The 27,122-nt window shown below is 39.1% G+C and overlaps 1 protein-coding gene across 2 annotated transcripts in view; it reads left to right on the top strand.

Moving 5' to 3' along the window:
• The window catches only part of SLC9A9 (solute carrier family 9 member A9), a 538,337-nt gene that overhangs the window by 309,241 nt on the left and 201,974 nt on the right, over positions 1–27,122 (top strand). For both annotated transcript variants that reach the window (XM_032852421.1, XM_032852422.1), the window contains exons 10-11: positions 9,229–9,342; positions 10,971–11,082. In XM_032852421.1, coding sequence (XP_032708312.1) covers positions 9,229–9,342; positions 10,971–11,082 — 226 coding nt within the window. The remainder of the gene's footprint in view (positions 1–9,228; positions 9,343–10,970; positions 11,083–27,122) is intronic.

Below are 27,122 nucleotides of genomic sequence, written 5' to 3'. Positions count from 1 at the left end.
AAAAGCTTCCAGGACAAACAAAAACTGAAAGAATTTGCAAACACCAAACCAGCTCTACAGGAAATATTGAAAGGGGTCCTCTAAGCAAAGAGAGAGCCTAAAAGTAGTAGATCAGAAAGGAACAGAGACAATATACAATAACAGTCACCTTACAGGCAATACAATGGCACTAAATTCATATCTCTTAGTAGTTACCCTGAATGTAAATGGGCTAAATGCCCCAATCAAAAGACACAGGGTATCAGAATGGATAAAAAAACAAAACCCATCTATATGTTGCCTACAAGAAACTCATTTTAAACTCGAGGACACCTCCAGATTTAAAGTGAGGGGGTGGAAAAGAATTTACCATGCTAATGGACATCAGAAGAAAGCAGGAGTGGCATTCCTTATATCAGATCAATTAGATTGTAAGCCAAAGACTATAATAAGAGATGAGGAAGGACACTATATCATACTCAAAGGATCTGTCCAACAAGAAGGTATAACAATTTTAAATATCTATGCCCCTAACGGAGCAGCCAACTATATAAACCAATTAATAACAAAATCAAAGAAACACATCGACAATAATACAATAATAGTAGGGGACTTTAACACTCCCCTCACTGAAATGGACAGATCATCCAAGCAAAAGATAAACAAGGAAATAAAGGCCTTAAATTACACAATGGACCAGATGGACATCACAGATCTATTCAGAACATTTCATCCCAAAGCAACAGAATACACTTTCTTCTCTAGTGCACATGGAACATTCTCCAGAATAGATCACATCCTCGGTCCTAAATCAGGTCTCAACCGGTATCAAAAGATTGGGATCATTCCCTGCATATTTTCAGACCACAATACTCTGAAGCTAGAACTCAATCACAAGAGGAAATTTGGAAAGAACCCAAATACATGGAGACTAAACAGCATCCTTCTAAAGAATGAATGGGTAAACCAGGAAATTAAAGAAGAATTGAAAAAATTCATGGAAACAAATGATAATGAAAACACAACAGTTCAAAATCTGTGGGACACAACAAAGGCAGTCCTGAGAGGAAAATATATAGTGGAACAAGCCTTTCTCAAGAAACAAGAAAGGTCTCAGGTACACAACCTAACCCTACACCTAAAGGAGCTGGAGAAAGAACAAGAAAGAAACCCTAAACCCAGCAGGAGAAGAGAAATCATAAAGATCAGAGCAGAAATCAATGAAATAGAAACCAAAAAACAATAGAACACATCAACAAAACTAGGAGCTGGTTCTTTGAAAGAATTAATAAGATTGATAAACCCCTGGCCAGACTTATCAAAAAGAAAAGAGAAAGGACCCAAATCAATAAAATCATGAATGAAAGAGGAGAGATCACAACTAACACCAAAGAAATACAGACAATTATAAGAACATACTATGAGCAGCTCTATGCCAACAAATTTGACAATCTGGAAGAAATGGATGCATTCCTAGAGACATATAAACTACCACAACTGAACCAGGAAGAAAGAGAAAGCCTGAACAGACCCATAACCAGTAAGGAGATTGAAACAGTCATCAAAAAGCTCCAAACAAACAAAAGCCCAGGGCTAGATGGCTTCCCAGGGGAATTCTACCAAACATTTAAAGAAGAACTAATTCCTATTCTCCTGAAACTGTTCCAAAAAATAGAAATGGAAGGAAAACTTCCAAACTCATTTTATGAGGCCAGCATCACCTTGATCCCAAAGCCAGACAAGGATCCCATCAAAAAAGAGAACTACAGACCAATATCCTTGATAAACACAGATGCAAAAATTCTCACCAAAATACTAGCCAATAGGATTCAGCAGTACATTATAAGGATTATTCACCACGACCAAGTGGGATTTATTCCAGGGCTGCAAGGTTGGTTCAACATCCGCAAATCAATCAATGTGATACAACACATTAATAAAAGAAAGAACAAGAACCATATGATACTCTCCATAGATGCGGAAAAAGCATTTGACAAAGTACAGCATCCCTTCCTGATCAAAACTCTTCAAAGTGTAGGGATAGAGGGCACATACCTCAATATTATTAAAGCCATCTATGAAAATCCCACCGCAAATATCATTCTCCATGGAGAAAAACTGAAAGCTTTTCTGCTAAGGTCAGGAACATGGCAGGGATGTCCATTATCACCACTGCTATTCAACATAGTACTAGAAGTCCTAGCCTCAGCAATCAGACAACAAAAGGAAATTAAAGGCATCCAAATCGGCAAAGAAGAAGTCAAACTATCACTCTTCGCAGATGATATGATACTATATGTGGAAAACCCAAAAGACTCCACTCCAAAACTGCTAGAACTTGTACAGGAATTCAGTAAAGTGTCAGGATATAAAATCAATGCAGAGAAATCAGTTGCATTTCTCTACACCAACAACAAGGCAGAAGAAAGAGAAATTAAGGAGTCAATCCCATTTACAATTGCACCCAAAACTATAAGATACTTAGGAATAAACCTAACCAAAGAGGCTAAGAATCTATACCCAGAAAACTATAAAGTACTCATGAAAGAAATTGAGGAAGACACAAAGAAATGGAAAAATGTTCCATGCTCCTGGATTGGAAGAACAAATATTGTGAAAATGTCTATGTTACCTAAAGCAATCTACACATTTAATGCAATTCCTATCAAAGTACCATCCATTTTTTTCAAAGAAATGGAACAAATAATCCTAAAATTTATATGGAACCAGAAAAGACCTCGAATAGCCAAAGGAATATTGAAAAAGAAAGCCAAAGTTGGTGGCATCACAGTTCCAGACTTCAAGCTCTATTACAAAGCTGTCATCATCAAGACAGTATGGTACTGGCACAAAAACAGACACATAGATCAATGGAACAGAATAGAGAGCCCAGAAATAGACCCTCAACTCTATAGTCAACTAATCTTCGACAAAGCAGGAAAGAATGTCCAATGGAAAAAAGACAACCTCTTCAATAAATGGTGTTGGGAAAATTGGACAGCCACATGCAAAAAAATGAAATTAGACCATTTCCTTACACCACACACGAAAATAGACTCAAAATGGATGAAGGACCTCAATGTGAGAAAGGAATCCATCAAAATCCTTGAAGAGAACACAGGCAGCAACCTCTTTGACCTCAGCCGCAGCAACATCCTCCTAGAAACATCGCCAAAGGCAAGGGAAGCAAGGGCAAAATAAACTATTGGGATTTTATCAAGATCAAAAGCTTTTGCACAGCAAAGGAAACAGTTAACAAAACCAAAAGACAACTGACAGAATGGGAGAAGACGTTTGCAAACGACATATCAGATAAAGGGCTAGTGTCCAAAATCTATAAAGAACTTAGCAAACTCAACACCCAAAGAACAAATAATCCAATCAAGAAATGGGCAGAAGACATGAACAGATGTTTTTGCAAAGAAGACATCCAGATGGCCAACAGACACATGAAAAAGTGCTCCATATCACTAGGCATCAGGGAAATACAAATCAAAACCACAATGAGATATCACCTTACACCAGTCAGAATGGCTAAAATTAACAAGTCAGGAAATGAGAGATGCTGGTGAGGATGCCGAGAAAGGGGAACCCCCCTACACTGTTGAGTGGTGCAACCACTCTGGAAAACAGCATGGAGGTTCCTCAAAATGTTGAAAATAGAACTACCCTATGACCCAGCAATTGCACTACTGGGTATTTACCCTAAAGATACAAACATAGTGATCCGAAGGGGCACGTGCACCCGAATGTTTATAGCAGCAATGTCTACAATAGCCAAACTATGGAAAGAACCTAGATGTCCATCAACAGATGAATGGATAAAGAGGATGTGGTATATATACACAATGGAATACTATGCAGCCATCAAAAGAAATGAAATCTTGCCATTTGCGATGACGTGGATGGAACTAAAGGGTATCATGCTTAGCAAAATAAGTCAATCGGAGAAAGACAACTATCATATGATCTCCCTGATATGAGGGAGAGGAGATGCAACATGGGGGGTGAAGGGGGTAGGAGAAGAGTAAATGAAACAAGATGGGATTGGGAGGGAGACAAACCATAAGTGACTCTTCATCTCACAAAACAAACTGAGGGTTGATGGGGGGAGGGGGGTTGGGGGGGTGGGATTATGGACATTGGGGAGGGTATGTGCTAAGGTGAGTGCTGTGAAGTGTGTAAACCTGGCGATTCACAGACCTGTACCCCTGGGGATAAAAATGTATTATATGTTTATAAAAAATAAAATAAAATAAAATAAGGGAGTTAAGAATCTCTCTTTAGTTTTGGTTATTTTTTCCAAATCAGTCAAATTTTTCTTCAATCTTTCTCAACACTCTATATTTTCTCCCAATGATATTATAAAATTGTCATTCTCTCTAAATTGATATTCATATATTCTGTGTGTTACAAAATAAAATATCATAAGACTCTGGGCAGGAAATTGACAAAAATGATATTATTCACCTAAAAAAAATTAACATGCAAGAACAGCTTTGCTTTAGAAAGCAACCAGAAAAGTTGGATAAAGAAAGCAGAAAAGCAGATGTTCAAAAGAATTGACAAGTAACCACATCATCTAGGACTTGAAGGGCCAAGATATCAAATAAAAACAAATTAAACTAAAGTATGTTGAATATGAGAAATAATAAAAATAATAGAGAAATTAATGAAATGGTGAGGAGAAAGCAGAATACAGAAAAATCAACAAAACTGAATTTGCTTCTTGGAAGCACTCATAAAACTGATAACTCTCTAACAAGATTTATAAGGAAGAAAAGACACAAATTATCAGTATTGGGGGAAAGACATAACTACAGACTAAGATATTGAAGATATTACAAACAACTCTATGCCAGTAAATGTGAAAATTTAGATACAGTGAACACAACTTACTATAACTAATACAAAAATAAATAGAAAATCTAAATAATCCTGTATCTATTACTTGTATCTGTAGTTAAATGTCTTCCAGCAAAGAAAACTCCAAGCCCAGAATTCTTAGAAGTTTTTAAAGGAAGACAACAGGAACCTGTTTTATCAATCATCAGCAACTTTGATAATACAATCCGGTAAAGACTATGCAAGAAAGGAGCATTATAAGATAGTCTTTTGTGACATATACACAAAAAATCTTAATATTAGCAAATTAATTCTAGTGATGTATAAAAAAAGGATAATGCATCATGACCAAGTAGGGTTTATTGCAGAAACGCAAGATTGTTTCAGCATTTGGAAATCAGTTAATGTAATTAACTACCTTAAAACAATGAAAGAACAAGCTACTATATGTTCATCTTAATAGGTAAAGAAAAAGCATTTGAAGTGCTAATAGCAGTGTATTGGGGTGTGGAAGTATAAGTGGGAAGGGGAACAAGAGTAATTCTTGGTGCTGGTAATATTCTCTTATTTAATCTGAAATTGTAAACATATGATTTAAACATTTTTCTAAGTGACTAAGCATAAAAACCATTTTTTTAACATGCAAACATAATCAGGAGGACTCAGAAGGTAGAGTATGTGAACAAACTAAAGCCATGGATTATTATAATGTATTATGGATCTACGTTATTTACAAAGACATGGTATTGGTAGAGGAATAAGTAACAATGGAAACCAAGAACAGGTCTAGAAATGGTCTACAAATGGACCTATCTGGAAAATGGAACTTCTGTGCAGTGTGTATATAAACAGTTACTTATAATTCTAGCCAGTGCTAGATTTCAATAAACCAAGTGACTACAAGTTAAAATCCTGGGTTTTCCAAAGGAAGCAAATTCTAAACAAATATTTCATACCATGGGTCTCCATGTAAAATGTATAGAACAAATTCCATCACATCTCAACAACCAACAGAAAAGGAAAAAAAAAAATTCCCCTTAATGTGAGGAATAGATTGAAATGGGGGGGGGGGGGGGGCAGTAGGGGGGGGGGGGGGCAGGGGTAACTGACTTTGCTGCTATTTGAAAAAAGTCCAAAAGTTGATCACCTACCCTTTTTGATAACCCATATTAAGTCAGAGAGGTGTTTTGGGTTTTTTTGTTGTTAAACTGGTACAGGACTGTGAAGGAATATGTATCATTTTAAGTAATAGAAACCTCACTTAGAACAAAAAAAGTGGGGTTTTTTTGTTGTTGTTTTTTTCAAGGGTAGATTTTGCTTCGGGAGAGGCTGAATACAGATTTAAGTGGTGTGGTCAGGACATGGCTTCTCTTTTAGACAGCTGTTTCCCCTAGGAGCATGAGATGGCTAGCCACAGCTCCCTAGCCTGCATCCTACTTTCTCACACCATGAAAAGCTGGGGGGGTGGGGGTTGTCCTGGCATTTCCTGCCAGGTCTCATTGTATTTCTTTGGCTCTGAATGCACCACACCCACTTCTGAACCAAAGATGCTAGCTAAAGAAATACATTGATTTGAGTGGTTTAGTCCTAAATCATATACCCCATATCTGAACTGTGGAGGTTTAAACATGTGAGCTGAGAGTAGGGAAGAAGGTGGACCCCAGAAGGAAATTGGAGTGTGACCACCAAGAAGGAGCTAAATAGATCCTAGATGGCAAGATGTCCCCTCTCCAGTACTTGGGAAGGGATCGGAGAAGAAGCTCTATGAATTTAATCTTGCATGTGTTCGTTAATGTTTAAAACTGGATAGCTGCACCATAGCTTAATGTTTGCCCTTCCCCCAACCAATTTCATATGTTGAAGTCCTAATCTCCTATGTGGTGGTATGTTAAAGGTGGGGCTTCGGGGAGCTGATTAGGTAATGAGGGTGGAGCCTTCATGAATGAGATTAGTGCCCTTATAAGAAGAGATATGAGAGGCCAACAGACACATGAAAAAGTGCTCCATATCACTTGGCATCAGGGAAATACAAATCAAAACCACAATGAGATATCACCTCACACCAGTCAGAATGGCTAAAATTAACAAGTCAGGAAATGACAGATGCTGGCGAGGATGCCGAGAAAGGGGAACCCTCCTACACTGTTGGTGGGAATGCAAGCTGGTGCAACCACTCTGGAAAACAGCATGGAGGTTCCTCAAAATGTTGAAAATAGAACTACCCTATAACCCAGCAATTGCACTACTGGGTATTTACCCTAAAGATACAAACGTAGTGATCCGAAGGGGCACGTGCACCCAAATGTTTATAGCAGCAATGTCCACAATAGCCAAGCTATGGAAAGAGCCTAGATGTCCATCAACAGATGAATGGATAAAGAAGATGTGATGTATATATACACAATGGAATACTATGCAGCCATCAAAAGAAATGAAATCTTGCCATTTGCGACGACGTGGATGGAACTAAAGGGTATCATGCTTAGCGAAATAAGTCAATAAGAGAAAGACAACTATCATATGATCTCCCTGATATGAGGAAGTGGAGATGCAACATGGGGGGTGAAGGAGGTAGGAGAAGAATAAATGAAACAAGATGGGATTGGGAGGGAGACAAACCATAAGTGACTCTTGATCTCACAAAACAAACTCAGGGTTGCTGGGGGGAGGGGGGTTTGGGAGAGGGGGGTGGGGTTATGGACATTGGGGAGGGTTTGTGCTATGGTGAGTGCTGTGAAGTGTGTAACCTGGCGATTCACAGACCTGTACCCCTAGGGATAAAAATATATGTTTATAAAAAATAAAAAATAAATAAATAAATGTAAAAAAAAAAAAAGAAGAGATATGAGAGAGATCTCTCTGCCATGTGAGGATTCAGCAAGCAGGCTGCTATTTGCAAACCAGGAAGAGGATTCTCATCAAAACCTAATTGGCTGACTTGACCTTTTGAACTTGGACTTCTCAGCTTCCAGAACTATAAGAAATAAATCTCTGTTGTTTTAACCAGCCAGTCTATAGTATTTTGCTATGGCAGGCAGAGCAGATTAAGACAGTAGCCAAATCTCACTTTCTGAAAAAGTACAGATATGAGGAGGTAGCAAAGAGTTCCCCAGTCCCTGTATTTTCTCCCAGGTTTTCAAGTTTTTGTGGTTATTTGGGTGACAGTGTTTGTTAAGATGAGCTGATCTAGAATGTGAAACAAGTCCTCAGGATAGTTAATGATGACTGCCACTGCAGAAAGACCATCTTGTACCACAGGAGTGTGTCTTTTTTAATCCTTTGTTTCTATTACTGGCTTTAAATAATGTTTCTGACAAGATTCTGCTTTTCTTTCTGTCAACTATCGGTAAGCAGGTATTGGGCATTATTTGTGAGGCTGTAAATACATTAGGTGAAAAAATAATGAGTCCTTAAAAAGTCAAGAGAAATGCTTCCAGAGACGTTTACCTAACATGGTGATTTATGTAAGGTTGAGAATGAAGTTTCAGAAGTTTCACAAGCTTCCAAATGAAAATTCTGGAACATAAAGTCTCTTCCAAATGTGTGTTTGTTGTAGCCTCTGGACACATTTCCCTTTTACTTCTAATCTGGAAGTTAGAGAACGTTTGTCATGCTGAACTTAAATTGTTTAGTTAATGATCTAAGAATAACTCTTGGGAACTTCTCTCTGCATAGCGTGTTATTACTCTATTCCTCTGACTGCATTTGATGTATCTATTGTGTTCTCATTGCATAAACTGATCCCTGGGATTAATCATTTTCCTTTTACCAGCTAGAAATTGTAGACATTTAATGGATATACGTACATCAGTCAATTTAATGAGTCTCATTGTCTGGGGTTTGAAATATACTGATCATTCTAATGTTGAAATATAATTGACATTCATTCTTAGTCCAAGTTTCCAAGTTTTCCAAGTTTGTCTCTCCTGCCTGCCTGAGGAAGGTAATTTAGCTAAAACTTTTTTTGAAGTTTTCAGGGCCTAGGAACTCAAGGACATCTACTGAGTGATATCAGAAGAAACTAAACGATCTTTGCATCCTTTCCTATGGTACACCTTAAGCAATCATGCAGATTTCTATAACAAGGATATTCTATCATCCTAGTAGGAATTGTTCCATGGAGGATGATGCTGACTAATACACCCAGGTGTATTTCTAGCAGCCTTGCATTTGGAAAGGAAGATGGGATGTTAACGTGACTTCCACATCTGTCACTGGGTAGAGAGCAAGGGTAGAGTCAGAGGGCCTGACAGGGTAGTCAGAGGTCCTATACCCCTCCAGAAGTGGAGCACAAGGCCTTCCCAGGCACAAGAGAAACATCCACTTACCAAAACAGTTACAAGATATTAAGTGAATTCACACCTGAGTCATAATTAATGGTTTTGGTTTCTGTTTTGTTTTCAGTTGTTTGAATTTATGAACTTCTTGGGCGAGAATGTCATCTTCTGTTACATGGGCCTGGCGCTGTTCACGTTCCAGAATCATATCTTTAATGCTCTTTTTATACTTGGAGCCTTTGTATCCTTTGAAATACAGAACATGGAGTGATGAGGGAAAAGAGCAAACTACTTACGCTTACTGATTACTCTGTTAAATTGTTTAAGTAATTTCTTCAAGTTTATTGCAAGGCTCAAATTCATGGCAGATATGTAATTTCTAGTAGGAGGGAAAAGATCCTAAGAATTGGGACCTTTATTAAATGCTTCCATTTCAAGATAAGAAATTTGGGAAATACTGAGAGAAATAAAGAGAGAAAACTGAAGAATAGAATACTCAAAAAATAAATATTCAAAATATATTTATTTCTTGAATATTCAAAGTATGTTTTTAAATTATGAATCATTTAGATAAAAATATATCAATCCATTAATTTCAGAGAAATATACTTAATCTGCATTAGAGTATAACCGAATACAGCCAGGATTATTAAGCTTCAGAAATATTTTCATCACAAGTTGGTAAAATCTCTTTTCCAGTGAGGACTTTGAAAATAGGATACAAAGTAAAGAGTAGATGAAATTAACATTATAGATGTGATTCAATGTCTTACGTTTGTGTACATGTGAGTTTATTTTAATAAGATCACCCTTTCCTATAAGTAAAATAAGATAAACTCTACACCTCCTATTTTTTTTTTTAAACCAGACCTCCTTTTTAATGCAAAGGACTTTTGTAGCTCTAGGCCTGGTGTGTAAGCATTCCCCAATAAGAACAGATGTCTACTTGACGGGATACTGAGCTGCTAGGGATGTCCCCAAGGACAGTCAGCAACTGTTGTCCTTTGGAAAATGGGCAGATGCCCCATCAGATCACGGGCATGTGATCCTGACAGCCAGGAGAGCTGACCCCTCTTCTGTAAGCCCTGTTCTAATAAGCACCTACTTTTGCCTTCTGTCCTCTTTTCAGTGAACGTTCAACTTAACACTCCAATCTCATCTAAAACCTACATCTTAAATGGAAGCTCCCTTTTCCCACGTAATTCCATCCCATCTGAGGACAAAAAAGAATCTAAAGACTCTCAGGGAAGGAGTCCTGGGTGACGAAAGGGAAAAGATGACTACTACCAGTATTTTTGTAGAATTTAACCTGTAAATACTGAACGTTAGCAAAATATTTCCTAGAGGAGTTATATTATACATTTAGACAGGTAATTCCTGTCAAATTAAATCCACTAAGAGAAAAAAAGTAAGTGAAGTTTCCCAGATACAGAGAGTACAACCTGATAGAAAGTAAGATGGCTATTATAAGCAGAAATACATTTACCCTTTCTAAAGTGCTGCTTGAGAAAATAATGCCCCAGCCTCTGAATGGTCTCTGCCTCACATTTTGCAGCAGAGTTGAGTGAAGAGTCAGGCATCAGCAACATAAATGTGATGAGAAGATTTACAGTGATTGAAATGGTACAGGATTAACAATTCTAAACCAAGTAGATATTCAAAGAAAAGCAGAGTTCTCTGCTATTTCTGGAAAAGAATTGACATTTAAGGATGAATTTTGGAAGCGAAGTTGGACACACAGGTATTGACATATTTATCCCTGTTTTCTGGGCCATAAAACAGAGAAGCTTAAGAACATAATAAAGCTCGAGGACTCACAGCCTCATTGCAAGGAGATTTTCCTCAATGTTTTCCTGTGCTTATCTATAGCTTGCAATTTTTGTTGCCAGAGCCTGCAACATATATCCCCTCTCCTTCCTCCTGAATCTGGGCCGGAAACAGAAGATCCCCTGGAATTTTCAGCACATGATGATGTTTTCAGGTATGTGAACTATGTTATGCGCTAGTGCTCCTGTTGTCTCACACTTTTACAGCACATGGAAAGCAGCCTCAGGAAACAGGGGGATCTCCTGCTCTTCTTACCCCATTGTATCTACTACTCTTTACCCCATGGTGCCTAGTACCATGCGGATATTCTAAGTTCTGAGCAATAGTGGGATTTCTTTCCAAAAGGAAAATGAAACTAAAGGGATTTTTTTTTGGAAAATACAGTATCTGCCCAAAACTGGCCTAGAATAGGTATTCAACTTTCCCCCAACCTATTCTAGATGAATTTCCATATCAAGCGATTTGCACAGTCATTTCACAAATTGTGTACTTTAAGATAAATAGTGTATAAATGGGGCCATCTTTGTCCAATTGTAAGACTTCTCCTTAGAATCCCTTTCTTTTCCTATGCAGAACTCTAGGAACTTCCCATAGTTAATACAAAAGTGAATCATACCTAAGTATGCTCAGTTACTACTTGAGAAAACAGGTATTAATTGCATACTCACCTCATGCCAAGAGCAGTTCTAAACACATGTAACTGACACGTTCTCTGCTCTCAAGAAGCTTATGTTCTACCTGTTTAAATCACACCTGAAGGCTCCTTTTTCAAAAGAAAATAAACCAAATGAATTTTCTGACCTTGAACTACTCTGGGAATTGTGATTTCTTTCTGTCCAATTTTCCTACCATCGGTCTTGCCTTACTCATGGAACTTATTCCTTACGTGCCTTCTATGTATGAATACATTTACATTACACTCGGGGGCAGTTCATGGGAATATATGAGAGAGAGTACAATAAACAAAGAAATACTCTCAGAATAGAGCAAGTAAATATAATTGGGAGCATACGGGGGGGATATGGAAAAACTGAGGAAACTATCACTTATTAAATATCTACTATTTGCCACTCACTATAGATCAATTCTATGAAGCAGATATTAAAACATTTTTAGATGGAGAAACTGAGGCTTTGAGTTGCCCTCAAAAGGGCAACTTTTGAGGCCCTCAAAGATTTATATAACTTGGCCAAGGACAAAAGCATTTCTAAACCTTGAAGTGGTGCAGGAATTTCTGAAGGCAAGAGGAGACTCCACTTTGAACCCACCCAAGTGTCTCAAAATCCATATTTTCAGAAGTAGTACTAGGAGTTAACAGCTTGTTTCACCTTCCATTGCATTCTAGCCTGTTCTACACAGTAAAGTGTTGGTAGTTCTGAGGTTGAGAATGAGCTATTTAATCAAGTATGAAAAAAATGGAAATCCAGAGTTTAAAATCGCCCTTCTGTAGGCTTCTGACAGTGCTTCCCTCCATTTCCAGAAATGCTAGAATGACAGGAAGAGTCCTAAGGAGGATAAATTGAACTGGTAGGTGATCTTTGACTTGAACAGCAATGAACTTAGGAAATGAGTTGACTTCTGTTAAGGGAAAACATAAAGCAAGTTTGATCACTTATAAATAGGATGTCAGCACTGGGTTGCACTTTAGCAACTCATTTCTAGGAGCTGGAAAGCACTTTTCCTTCCTTCCCTTCAAAACATCAGTTTTACTCTGGAGAATAAATACTCTGGCTTATTTTTTAAAAACTTAAGTATTATATTTTAAACAATGCTCTATTTTACAAAGATCATTTTGAGAAAGGTGTGAAGTTTTGATGTTGGGATATGAAGTGTCTGCCCAAATGGCCACCTGACTTGATGGTTTCTCCAGGGTTTGGCACCTTCTATGTTTGCTTAAATGTAGGATTAGAACTGTGCTGAATTGAGACCAACAATACAGTATGTATGGCCAAGAGATGTGAGGAGGCCCAGAATTTGATAATATCTTCATGATATTCTAAAACAGGGAGTCAGAAAACTATGGCCTTTGAACAAAATCTAGTTCAAATAAAGTTGAAACACACCTTTGTTTCATATTGTCTTGTCTGTTTTTGCATTGCAATGGCAAAGTTAAGTTGTTTCTACAGAAATCACATGGCCCACAAAACCTAAAATATTTGCTATCTGGCCTTGTTCTAAAACCTCTAGAGGGAAAACAATAACCTCATCACATTAAGGGAGTTGATATCATTAATTTAATTCAGGAGAATGCCAATGAGTTCATTCCCATCATCAAAAAGACCATAATGCCAAATTTTCAGGACATGTACTACTATGTATGATTATAATCCAGAGAATGACACCCATTATCTTCCACACTGAGCGTCCATGTCATCTGCCAGACATCAGTCACTCACTGTTAACAGTTCAGCAGCTTGACCTCAAGGGTTGCATTCATCTTGGGACAAAGTAGACTTCCTTCTATAGATTTGCCTAGAGTTCTGTTTTGTATGTTTTTTACATTGAAGTGAATGTGTACAAAAAAAGAGATTGGTTTACTTCTATTTTTAATGCCATCTTAATTACAAATTAATAATATTGGTGATATTCCCTGACATGGTGGATAGAACATTGGATTTTCCACTAAGAAGCTATCTTCTTAGCTTGAAAATGAGGAAATTGCAATGTTATGTGGTTATATAATGGAATATTAGATCGTTCAACTCAAAAGTCATTCTAACCTTTCTAAGACTTTTTATGAGCAATGTTTTGAAACTCAGATCCAGGGCAAGGTAGAATAGGTATTATTAGTCTCTTTCTGCAAATTGAAAAGAGAGAGAGCCAGAATAAGGGAGACATGGAGAGATTGGGTATCTTGCTCACAATCTTATGACCAATTAGAGATGAAAATGAGACTTGAACCCTAACCACTTGATTTTGAATTAGAGCCTTCTCACCTACATGACATTACTTCAGATTTACTCTCAAGGTCATAAGAATAAAAGTTAAATCAAAACTATGCCCTTCCTAACATAGGCCAACCCCAATATATATAATATGTCTCTCACACAAACCTGATCCTCGTCCATTTCACAACAAATCAAACATGTGAGTAACACCCCTCCCACATCAGTTCAAGTTCTACACTGCACCTACTGACCCCCATCAGAGTATAGGAAGCATCAGGGGAGTTCACCATGTGCAGTGCAGTATTTTTCTTCAAAAAAGAAGTTCTAGACTCAGCTTTGATTTTCTGCATGAATTCTGCCATGTTCTACTTTACTCAGGATCTAAAGTTTTAAATCTGTTTGTCAAGAAATAAAGAATTTAAAAGGTCAACTAAGGCAACATAAGCCAGAAAGAAGGTAAAGATGCAGATCACATTACATATTGTCCGGCATTTTCTGAGTGTATGACAACCACACTTGTGAAAACCAGAAGAGAAGGACAGTCCCTTTAAAGAATATTTTGCTTTGGGGAGCCTGGGTGGCTCATTCAGTTAAGCATCTGACTGTTGACCTTAGCTCATGTCTTGATCTCGGGGTTGTGAGTTCAAGCTCTACAGTTCAAGCTGGGCATGGAGCCCATTTAATTTTTTTCTTTTTTAATGTTTGTTTTAGAATACAGCATAGTGTTCTCAACTATGCCTAGAGTACTTTTGGTTATCCAATAAGAAGTATGACTTTTAGTAGCCATCTGGAAGAATCTAGTTGTCCATGCTTCAACAATACATTTATATGGAGCCTTTCTTTACATAGCTGAAAACATTTTTTCAGAGTCCTTTGGAGATTGTGAACAATGACCCTTTATCTAAAATGGGAGCATGTAGCTAATAGGATCCAACAGTACATTAAAAGGATTATTCACTACAACCAAGTAGGATTTATTCCTGGGCTGCAGGGGTGGTTCAATATCCACATATCAATCAACATGATATACCACATTAATAAAAGAAAGGATAACAACCATATGATCCTCTCGATAGATGCAGAAAAGACATTTGACAAAATATAGCATCTTTTCTTGAAAAAAACTCTCCACAATGTAGGGATAGAGGGAACATACCTCAACATCATAAAAGCCATATATGAAAAGACCCACAGGGAATATCATCCTCCATGGAGAAAAACTAAGCTTTTCCCCTAAGGTCAGGAACACAACAGGAATGTCCACTCTCACCACTGTTGTTCAGCATAGTAAGTCCTAGCCTCGGTAATCAGACAATAAAAAGAATTTGAAGGCATCCAAATCAGAAAAGAACAAGACAAACTTTCACTCTTCACAGATGACTTGATGCTGTATGTAGAAAACCCAAAAGACTCCACAAAACAATTGCTAGAACTGATCACTAACCCAGCAAAGTTACAAGATATAAAACCAATGCACAGAAGTCTGTTGCATTTCTATAAACTAACAATGAAGCAGCAGATAGAGAAATCAAGGAATCAGTCCTGTTTACAATTGCACCCAAAACCATTAAGATACCTAGGAATAAACCTAACCAAAGCAGTAAAAGATCTGTACTCTAAAAACTATAGAACACTTACGAAATAAATTGAGGAAGACGCAAAGGAATCAAAAAATATTGCATGCTCATAGATTAGAAGAACAAATACTGTTAAAATGTCTATGCTACTCAAAGCAATCTATACACTCAATGCAATCCCTATCAAATTACCATCAGCATTTTTCACAGAGCTGGAACAAACAATTCCAAAATGTGTATGGAACCACAAAAGACCCCAAATAGCCAAAGCAATGTTGAAAAGAATACCAAAGCTGGAGGCATCGCATTTCTGGTCTTCAAGGTGAATTATAAGGCTGTAATCATCAAGACAGTATGGTACTGGACCCAAAACAGACACATAGATCAGTGGAACAGAATAAAAGCCCCAGAAATGGACACACAACTATATGGTCAACTAATCTTTGACAAAGGAGGAAAGAATATCCAATGGAAAAAAAAAATCACCTCAACAAATGGTGTTGAGAAAATTGGACATCTCATGCAGAAGAATGAAACTGGACCACTTTCTTACACCATTCCCAAAAATAAACTCAAAATGGATGAAAGACCTGAATGTGAGAGAGGACAGCATCAAAATCCTAGAGGAGAATACAGAACAAGAGAACCTCTTTAACTTTGGCCATGGCAACTTTTAGAGGCAAGGGAAACAAAAGCAAAAATGAACTATTGGGACTTTATCAAGATAAAAAGCTTCTGCACAGCAAGGCAACAGTCAACAAATTAAGAGGCAACCTACTGAATGGGAGAAGATATTCACAAATGACATATCAGATAAAGAGCCAGTATTCAAGATCTATAAAGACTTTATCAAACTCCATACCCAAAAACCAAATAATCCATTTAAGAAGTGGGCAGAAGACAATAAACAGACATTTCTCCAAAGAAGACATGCAAATGGCTAACAGATACATGAAAAGAAATGCTCAACATCACTCAGCATTAGGGAAATACAAATGAAAACCACAATAAGATACCCCTCACATCTGTCAGTATAGCTAAAATTAACAAGTCAGGAAAAAAACAGATGTTGGTGGGGGTGTGGAGAAAGGCGAACACTCCAACACTGTTGGTGGGAATGCAAGCTGGTGTAGCCACTCTGGAAAAGAGTATGGAAGCTCCTCAAAAAGTTAAAAATAGAACTACCCTATGACCTAGTAATTACACTACTAGGTAATTATCCAAAGGATATAAAAATAGTGATTCAACCCCAATGTTTATAGCAGCAATGTCCACAATAGCCAAACTATGGAAAGAGCCCTGATGTCCATCAACAGAGGAATGGATAAAGAAGATACGGTATATATGCACAATGGAATGTTACTCAGCCATCAAAAAGAATGAAATCTTGTCATTTGCAATGGCGTGGATGCAACTAAAGGGTATTATGCTAAGTGAAATAAGTCAGAGAAAGACATATGACATATGATTTCACTCATACGTGGAATTTAAGAAAGCAAATGGATGAACATAGGGGAAAGGAAGGAAAACTAAGATAAAAAGAGGGCTGCTAACCATAAGAAACTCTTAACTATAATAAACTGAGGGTTGCTGGAGGGCAGTGGGAGGAATGCGGTAACTGGATGATAGGCATTAAGGAGAGCATTTGATGCAATGATCACTGGGTGTTATATGCAACTGACAAATCACTAAATTCTACCCCTAAGACTATTAATATACTATATGTTAACTTAATTGAATTTAAATTAAAAATTTAAAAATAAAATGGGAATATGAACTTACACATTTACTCACTCACAGTCCTCCAGCTATTCTTTCAGTGGTCATTCATTGACACACTCCTTGGATAGGTATTTAGATGAACAAAGACAAAGATACTGGCCTTGACCTTAAGAGCCTTACTGCCTAGAGAGAGAGCTTGGCTTTGTGTGGCCTAAATTTGGTTCACTAAGATGGGGCACCTCAGGTGGTTCAAAGCCCAGACAAATAAGAACTAGACCTTTCTGTCTTAGTCAATTACATCTACCATTTAATAAATCCTTTCCCATCATCTTTACCCTCACCTTATGCACAGCCTTTGGCACTGGGCAGAACAGTTAGCAATGCCTGCCAAACAGAAGTGGATTCACTTACAAAGCTATCGAAGCTTGAGCATCAGTGTTCCTCAATCACCTGGGCACCTTCCAAGCTCCCTGGATGGGTCCTGCAGGTGTGTTCTGATGGTGTGTAAAGCTGGTAAAAGATATTTTTTTTTATTATTTTTCCTAAAGAGGGTGCCCAAGATATGTAAATTCCACCTTGAGGTGAAAGTTCGCGACATGATCTGGCTGTTTATTCCTCATCTCCTGGCAGTGAGTGGGGCCTGCAGCGAGCCTTGGAGTAAGGGCTTGGCGCTGAGTAGATGATGTTTCTGAGTGAAAGCCACATTGTTCATGGATGACCCCACTACCACTGCTGCCACCCGCTTCCCCGGCCTCCACCTTTTGCCACCAGAGCCAATTAAACTGAGTGAAGCAACCGTCAGAAGCCAGATTGAGTTTCTCACCTAGCACAGACCTTACCGGATTTATTTTGTATAGACTAGTAATCTACACACACAAAAGCCTTGGAACTTTAAAATAAGAAAAGGTCTCAAGGTCAGTAATGGTCTCCCTGCCTTGCAAAGCCTTCAATAATGCAAATACTCTTTTGGGTAGCTAGGTTGCTTTTTAGAGTCAATTGGACGAAGTTTACGAAGTTTACCCCGAGACATTTCTAAGACCTTCTTTAAATTCAAGGCCAGGAGTTCCGAACTGCCGTGGTGTATCGTGTGACACCCTGCACAAAGGGCTTAAGAGGAACGCCAAACTCCCCTGAAACTGTTCCTGCTGCCCTCGAGCACAGCCCTAGTTAATGTCTGGCATGAGCTACCCCGCCCCAGCTCTCAGTTCCCTTGAAACCAGAGGCAGAGCTCTGTGGTTTAAATTAAAGGAGGAGATGTGCTTCGCACAAATTAGCTTTCCTATTGATGTGGTGCATATTACAATGATCAGGCCTCTTGTTTTAATTCAAATGCATGTGCTGCAATTTTTATTTAATTTAAAACTAAATAAGAGCAGGGAGTTGCTGGAAGGAGGGGAAATGCCAAGCCCTGTTGAGCTGTGGCAGCCTTCCTGAAACTGCTGTGATTCGTAAACCGCGTCCCACTGGGCTACACAACCTCTGTGCAGCGCTGCTGGGATAATCTGAATAGGAGGGGAGCCTGGAAGTGCTTGGGCAGCTTGAAGGAGGCTGACAGTATGTCAGAGAATGTACTCCTCCAATTTGTCCACTTCTGCTGTGTTTGGAAGAGACATCGCAAGCCTGATGTGTACTATTGCATGAACTTGGAAGAGTCTGAACCAGGCAAATGTGGCCACAGTGTGCAGATATAATATAAAACTTCACCCATGAGCTCATGTCACCATGAAGACAACAGCACTGGTGTCTCTGGGCTTTGCTGTTAATGTTGTTGCTCATTCGATTGTCCACCAGTGCTCATTCTTAGCCTTCAAATAGAGGCCAGCATCGAAGGATTAAGAAAAAGTCATGGAAGAAAAACTTCAATTAAGAAAAATTTTCTGTTAGCATTCATTTCTTCCCCCTCAGTGGTGAAAACACTGCCACTCTTATTCAAGTGTTGGGGAACACTATGATCTGCAGCTCACAGAACAGCGGTGTTCTGCGGAAGGACAACTTAAGAACCACAGTGGAGGTGTAGGAGACCACCTTTCTCTGTGTCTTTTTGGTGAGCCACCAGTCATGCCGTGGTCAGAGCCCATTTGAGACTGACTCAAAAGCGGCCTCACCCAACTGACTTAACAATTACAGCCAGGAAGAAAGTGAGAGGGATTCATGAAAGTGAAGAGCGAAAGTCACTGTGTCACCAATGCTTAGGAATCTGTGTCTGTTACTGCCCAAGCTAATGGAGCTCCAGTAAGCTACCAGGACTGCCCCACAATTACCAGGCATCATGTAAAGGGACACGTCCAAGTTTTCTTGATCTTTGATAATCAAAAGTGTGCTTCTCAAACCAGCAGCTTTAGCATCACGTGACAGCTTCTTGAATCGAAACCTGCCTTTTAACAAGATCTCCGGGTAATTCTTGTGTACGTGAAAGTTTGAGAAGCATCTCCCAGAACATCATCACAATTCACGGTTTTCTCTTCTGAACCTCTTTCTTCAATCTATTCCTCCTACCTCTTCTGTTTTGCCTGAGGACCTCCCAGATGCCAGTATTGCTTCTTGTTCTTCTATTTGCCATCTGATGAGCATAACAGTGTTTACCCAGTTATTGAATTTCTTCCAGTTCCTTAAGCTTGCTGAAGTCCTTCCTCCTAGTCACACAAGCTCTCCCTCTCCTCAAAACCCTGGCCACACCCACCCACCTTCAGCTCTTCTATTCAACTAATTCCTTTTTCTCTCTGTATCTTGGCTTAGATATCACTTCCTATAGGAAGCCTTGGTAACACAAGTCTAGGTTGGTCCCTCTCATCTGTCTCCATAGCCCACAGTACTTCTCCTCTCCCAGTAGCCATCACATTCGACTATGAATTTTGGCTTGCCTGCCTGCATTCCCTTCTAGACTAGGAGCTTTGTAAGCCCAAATGCTGATTTTTTTGGTTCACTCCGTGCCTCAGCACTCAGCACATTAGGTGAAACTGAGTATCTTTCCACAAATAACTGGTGGATGAACAAGCAAATGAATGAACAACCTACGACATTTTCTACCCAATTAAAATTGTACATTTCGCTAAAATGACCACTTAAGGACTATCCATTCCTGTTCTATGAGGCCTGGGAACTTCTAACCCCAGAACTGGTCCAAGGGGCACCTCTCAGACCAAGCTTCCCTGGCTCCACAGATGGGAGCTAAGCAAAAATAACTTTAAGGAAAAATAGATCAACAAATAAAATCTTTCATGTTTTAAATGAAAGAAAATATTTTTCACCTACTCACTTCTGGCTAAAAAAAAAAACCCTTCTCTGGGTGTTGATAACAGTAAACATTGTTAATACTTCATGAAAATCATTTGGATCTGAGAATATTTTTCAAATCTCTGCTTGCTTTGTGTTGGAGGGATGTGTTTGTTTTTCAGTTAAAAACGTAAGATCTCATTAAAAACCCTGGGACTTTTACATCAGTCAGGAAGATTTCTTTAAATGTATATACAAGGGTTATTTGAGAATCTGAGCCCTCTAGGCAATAGGCTCTTTCTTACCTTTCCTCTTCCCTTGTTCATAATTCCAGAGACAGACAGCCTGGATGATGCCATCATATTGTCAAGCATTCCTTGCCAGGCCTACCCCTTTGCAACCTCCTTACCCAGACTCCAGTGTTCCCTCACCTTCCCATACTATATATCGTTCCTGCCCTGGGCACATCTTGTGCAATTAATTAGGGCACTATATCTTCCTTACCACTACAAGGCCACTAACTAGCTAATGCAGCACAAGCTCAGAACATTTTCTTCATTAGAGGAGATGAATTTCCACTGAGCCCTCATCTCTCGCTATGGCCTGGGGTAGGCATTAATGAGAAAAGTGGACAACTGGAGTAGATCTTCTGAGGTTTTCAAGTGGGACAGTGTTAACCAGCTTATGGAGGAAATGTACCAAGCAGTCACAGAAAAAGTCGCCTTAAATAATGAATAACCATGAGCACCATTGTTGTGACAAAGTAGACAGGCATAGTAGGTCCATATGAACTGCAGATCCCATTAAGTCCTCATAGTGTCAAATACTGAGAAAAGTGTATGTGGTTATGATAAATTCAGAACATTTGTGATCTAGCTTAGACCTGCGGTCAGTCCCTTAGAATTATTTTCTCCTATTATTAGGTCCAAACATTATCATCCTTTATTTTGCTCCAAAATAAATTTACAATAAAAATTATCAGCTCTTGCATTTTTAAGCAACAAATTAGATTCTGCTATTTGGCATGCCACAATATTTTCTAAATATAAACTACTGTTTGGTAAAATGCAGTGAGCTCAGGCTTTCATGCTGGCTCAGCCACATGGAGCTATATGATTAACCCTCCTCAAATCTCAACTCCCTTGACTGTAAAATGGGGATAATCATACTTACCTTAGATGGTCAGTGTTGAAAACCACTATAAAATATATACAAATGCCTGGCACCAGACTGCCACCTAGGAAACGCTCAACAGATGGGAGTTTCTATCACTTTCTTTAACCACCGCAGATGAGACAGCCATTAGGGCTTCACAGAGACATGATTCATATCAACTTACAACTGCTGTTTGAAGAACCTCCTATCAGAGACTGAGGTTTTTATTCCAAAAAAGGTTTGACTATCAAATTACTGCCAAGGACACTCTGAGTCCAGTGTGGAAGTGTTAGTAACATGCTCATGGAAAACAAGACCTAAGGCCCCTCTTTTCCTTCATTTAAGGACAGTCGTTGAGATTCTACTCTTCATTCTAGCAGTGACTAACTCCTGGCACTAAATACATAAATCAAAATGTTATAACTCAAAGTACTAGTTTTTGTGAGGAAAATATATTGGTGCCCCCTTTGGGACAAACTGACCCATGCAAAATGTCAAAAATCAACTTGGGAGTGTCTGGGTGGCTCAGTGGGTTAAGACTCTGCCTTCAGCTCTGGTCATGATCCCAGGGTCCCGGGATTGCGCCCAGCATCAGGGTCTCTGCTCAGCAGGGAGCCTGTTTCCCCCTCTCTCTGCCTACTTGTGATCTCTCCCTCTTTGTCAAATAGATAAAATATTTTAAAAAATCAACTTAGACAAATATTTATTGAGTGTGAGAAAGTGGCCAAATTTTGTAAGAACCATCCTATCTAGTAAGACAGTGAAGCCAACGAGAGCATGCCAGCTTCTGAAAGACACTGAGTAATAAAAGGAGACAATCCAGAGTGCTTGTCACCGTCTTCCTGTTTCTTACTTTTTTTTTTTTTCCTAAGATTTTATTTATTTATATAACAGGGAAAGAGAAGGATAGAGCAAGCAGAGGAAGCAGCAGCAGAGGGAGAGAGTGAGCAGGCTCACTCACCACTGAGCAGGGAGTCCCATGTGGGACTTGATCCCAGGACCCTGAGAACATGACCTGAGCCAAAGGCAGACACTTCACTGACTAAGCCACTCAGATGCTCCACCTCCCCCCGTTTCAAGGATAAGTTCCTAGGATACAGAAACAGAAGTAATTTTATCACTTAACTCAGGCACATGCTGTGTACATTTCAGTTTTTCAGAATGTTCAGAATGTCAGAGCCATCACAAATACCTGATCGATAATTTTAACCAAATTAACCTGTCCACTGAGACAAACAAATGGACTACATTATTTTTCCCCATTTTCTGCCTGAATTTGCTTACTAACTGCTTGCTTGTTTTGGCATTATGTAGACATAACCTTAGAAAATTATCAGCACACATGAGCAGGGTTCAAAAAAATAAGTCTGTCTATGTCAGGCACAAATCCCTCTAATTCTGCCCTCAGGTTCTATGGATAGAGTTCAAAAGAAGTCAATAAGATTGACTCAAGTAAGTTATATGTGCAAATGAGCAAGAAGCAGTTACTTTTAAAAATGCCTGTGCTAAATTTCCATATAGCCATTAGATAATTTAGGAATTTTCAGCATTAGTTCTGATGTACTAGGGAGGTGCAAATGCTGTTCAGGCTACCAGGTCTTTCACAGACAGACCAAGACTCTATGAATAGGGCTGGGTTTCAGCCCCACTGCCCAGCCTCCCCCTGATTTTGCCTGGAAGGCTCTTTCTTCCAAAAACACCAGGAACCATTTTAGAGACCTATGGTTCTACATGAGGAAAGAAGTAGACCCCAGGACAGGTTCCCTGCCGTTGAATGACAGCCTTGCCCTCCGTTTACAGGATCCTCCATCCCACTCAGCACCCACTTCCCTTAGTGCCTAGAGAGTCACTGGACTTGCCTGGAGTTGTTTTTTTAAATTTGAAAAACATGAGAGCATGCATGTTAACAAGTATTTTTAAATGCATGCCCTTCAGGAGGATTGTGTGCTATCCTTTCTCAACAGATTTCTTCCTTCTGATTGTTTTCAATTGTTTTTTCCTGGCAGGAAGCTAATTTTGGCTGCATGAGGAAATGGGAGTTTTGACTAGAGAATCTAAAACAGGTCATTTAGATTAGAATAGACTGATGCTAAGAAAGGGAGAAAGAGCAAAAGAAGGAAGGAGAGAGAGCTAGAGATGATGCAGAAAGAGTAGGGGAGGAGGAGTAAAAGGCAAAATATCTATTTCAAAATATTGCCTCTGATCCATTTTCTGCCTAGGAGAGGGGAAGAAAATTTTCTTCTTTGCCTTTTTCCTTAAAACTCAAACTCAAGATAACCACGATTTTTTTTTTAATCTTTGTTATGACTTAAATATTCAGTAGGGGGAATGAAACAGATTGAATAACCAGCCACAGCATTTACTGTGTAACCTAGGCCACTCCATCCCTTCCAGCCCCTATTTCCTCACCTGTTAAAAGAAGAGTGTTTTGTTATTTACAGGGACACGTAGGGGAGAGAGAGGTGGGATAGGTAGATGTTGAGAGCCTTAGGACATAGAGAGCTCTAGGATAAGCACAGAAACACAACATTCAGTGGGTGAACCACAATGGTAAAATCCTCTCTTGACTCATATTAACATGGAAACGGGAAAAGATGCTTCTCTTCTAAATGGATAATTCAGATATCACCAGGCTCTTTCCATATAGTGACATCATGTCCCTAAGTCAAGGGTTCTAAAAGTGTGGTACCTGAACCAGCAGTATCAGCTCCACCTGGGAACTTATTTAAAAAGCAAATTCTTGGGCCCCACCACAGACCCACTCAATTAGACACTCTGGAGGTGAAGCTCAACAATCTGAGGTTGAACAAGTCTTCCAACTGATTCTGATGTAGCCCAAGTGTGGGAAACACTGCTACAGGGACTCATTGATGTTTATAACCAGCCAGCCAGAGTTTATAACCAGCCAGCCAGATGTTATAACCAGCCAGAGAGTCTGTGGTAGGAACAGCTGTTTCTTGAAAGCTTTGGCCCAGGAATGACATTTAGCACTTCTGCTTTCATTTCCCTAGTAAGAAGTAGCCATTTGGCTATACCTAGGTGCAAGAGATGCTAAGAAATGTAGTTTATGCAGTTACAGCAGCATACCATGGATGGCAGATAGCCATCGTTGTCAAAATAGCCCTATACGATAGAAACATTATCACCATTTATAACATTTTTCCTAAGGGAAAAAGCAATCCAGTGTCACACTAGGGTTTCTCAACCCCAGCAACTATTGACATTTGGGGCCAGATAATTCTTTTTCGGGAGGATTGTCTTGTACATTGTAGAATGTTTAGCAGCACCCCAGTGTCTACTCATGAGATTAAGAATAGAGTCCCCTGCCCCCTGGCTGTAGACAAACACAAATGTCTTCAGACATTGCCAGATATTCCCTGGGGGGACAAAATCACCCAACTTGAAAACCACTGGTTTAAACAGAAAACTCATAAGTTGACTTTTGAAACTCTCTATTGAAGATTTTAGCTAGTGGGAAGGATTATTCCACAATTTACTACCACAGGAAACTTACCTACACAAAAATAAACTTCCAAAGCCCGAGGCATCTATGCATGTTGACTCAGAGCTGTGATAGAGCTAATACTATTTACAGTACCCTTCCTGATGTAGCCCAAGTGTGGGAAACACTGCTACAGGGACTCATTTTTTGGATGCCCAAGGCATCCAAAGACAAACTTCATTTCATGCAAAAATATACCAAAGTTATGTTGCATTACTTCTCAGTGGCCTTAAGTTTAACTGATTCAAGTTCAGGAAGAGAGATGAAGGAAAGAAAGTCCTGCTTTTCTAATACAGACTTGGTTTCCCAAAAAACTCAATTCATTTTTGAATGCAGAAGACTTTTCCACTAAAACAATCTGTTGGCATCACTTCCATGTGATAAAATGATATTGAACTGAAAATGGAACCATGTAGCAAGGTTGTACTGTCCTGGAAAATGTATTTTGAAACCAGACTGACATTTTTCTGAAAGTAGCCACCCTTTGCAAGGTCATGGGACTTCAGCAAGGGTAAAAGCAATACATAATTCAGTTGTAGATCCAAACTAGGGTTTGAGTTATCAGATTGATGATGAGAATGTGTTAAATCTTTGAAATCAACTCCTTCACAGTACTTGAAATGAAAGGAAAAAAGAACTGCAATTGATTATATCCCAAATGGAAAGAAAGTTAGCAAAATAACTCACTAAAGAGACATGTCTTTTAAGAGATGGGTCAGTTTCTCAGGGACATTTCTGCATCCCTGTTCATCTACTGCTCATTTTCTTTTCGGTTCTAGTTGTGTTTCAAATGCAAAATATGACCTTTCCCTCATCCATTCATTCATGTATTCATTCAATACTGGAATGCTTACTTTTCAGGAGTAGCATTGGATGTGCTCTCACTGACCTTGCTTTCCTGTGAAGGGACACAGATCTTAAAGATGAAAAAATAAACATGATAATTCCAGATGTTGATAAGTGCAGTAAGAGACATACAAAGAAGAGATGGCGGAAAGCGGAGAGCACTTAGACAGCAAGGACAAAGCAGTCTTTCTGAGGACTGAGACGAGGCAGCCAAGGGGCAGTCTAAGAAGAGAGTAGAGTGGGGAGGAGCAGCCAATACAAAGGCCTTGAGGCAAGAACAGACTTGGTTTAAAAGACAAACCATAAGAGACTCTTAATCTCAAGAAACAAACTGAGGGTTGCTGGGGGATGGAGGATGGGGAGAGATAGGATGGCTGGGTTATGGACATTGGGGAGGGTATATGCTATGGTGAATGCCGTGACTTGTGTAAGACTGATGATTCACAGACCTGTACCCCTAAAGCAAATAACACATTATATGTTAATAAAAAAAAGAATAAAAAATATATTTGAATTTCAAGTAAAAAAAGAATAATAAACTTTATCTTCCTATATTCTCAAGCTCCAAACTTCCCTCCCATCTTCCCACGCTCTCCAGTAAAAAGACTCTAACCTCACCACTGAACTCCAGACTCTTAGATCTAACTACCCACTCAATCTCTTCATTTGGATGACCCATAGGCATCTTGGATTTCCCATGGCCAGATCACAATCCTTGATCCCCTCCCCATATACCAAACATGCTCTTCCCACAGTTTTTCCCAATTCTTCCAGTGGCTTAGGCCTTAAGCTCTTGGAGTTCTCTCTTCTCCTCATACCCTTCATCCAGTTCATCAGCAAATACTGTCAACTTTTAATATTATTCCAGTACCTACAATGCTACCACTCTAGTCTGATTCTCATTTACTTCTTACCCAGACTAATGCAGCAACCTCCTTCACTGACCTCCTACCCCCGCCTGGAAATCAGTTTTTTACTGCAGAGCTAGAGTGATGCTTTTAAGCATAGACTAGATCATATCCTTACCCTGCCAAAAACCTTTCTAAAGTTTTCCATCTCAAAATAAAGTTTAAAATCCTTGCTGTTCAAGAGCCCAACATGTTGGCATTATCTCTTTCCACTCCCTGCCCCCTGCCACATGAATTCCATTCTAGCCATGTCAGCTCTTTGCTGATACTTGAACATATCAGACATATGCTCCCCTCAGAGACTTTGCAGCTACTTTTCCAGCTTTTCTTCCAGATACCCGCATAGTCTTTTTTCATTCTATTAGAGTCTCTGCTCAAATGCC

Source organism: Lontra canadensis, unplaced genomic scaffold, assembly GCF_010015895.1.
Source record: "Lontra canadensis isolate GAN:19392208 unplaced genomic scaffold, GSC_riverotter_1.0 scaffold6, whole genome shotgun sequence".
In the NCBI taxonomy this organism is placed as follows: domain Eukaryota; kingdom Metazoa; phylum Chordata; class Mammalia; order Carnivora; family Mustelidae; genus Lontra; species Lontra canadensis.
Note: the sequence above shows the minus strand (reverse complement) of the source record. Positions and strands in the feature narration are given on the sequence as shown.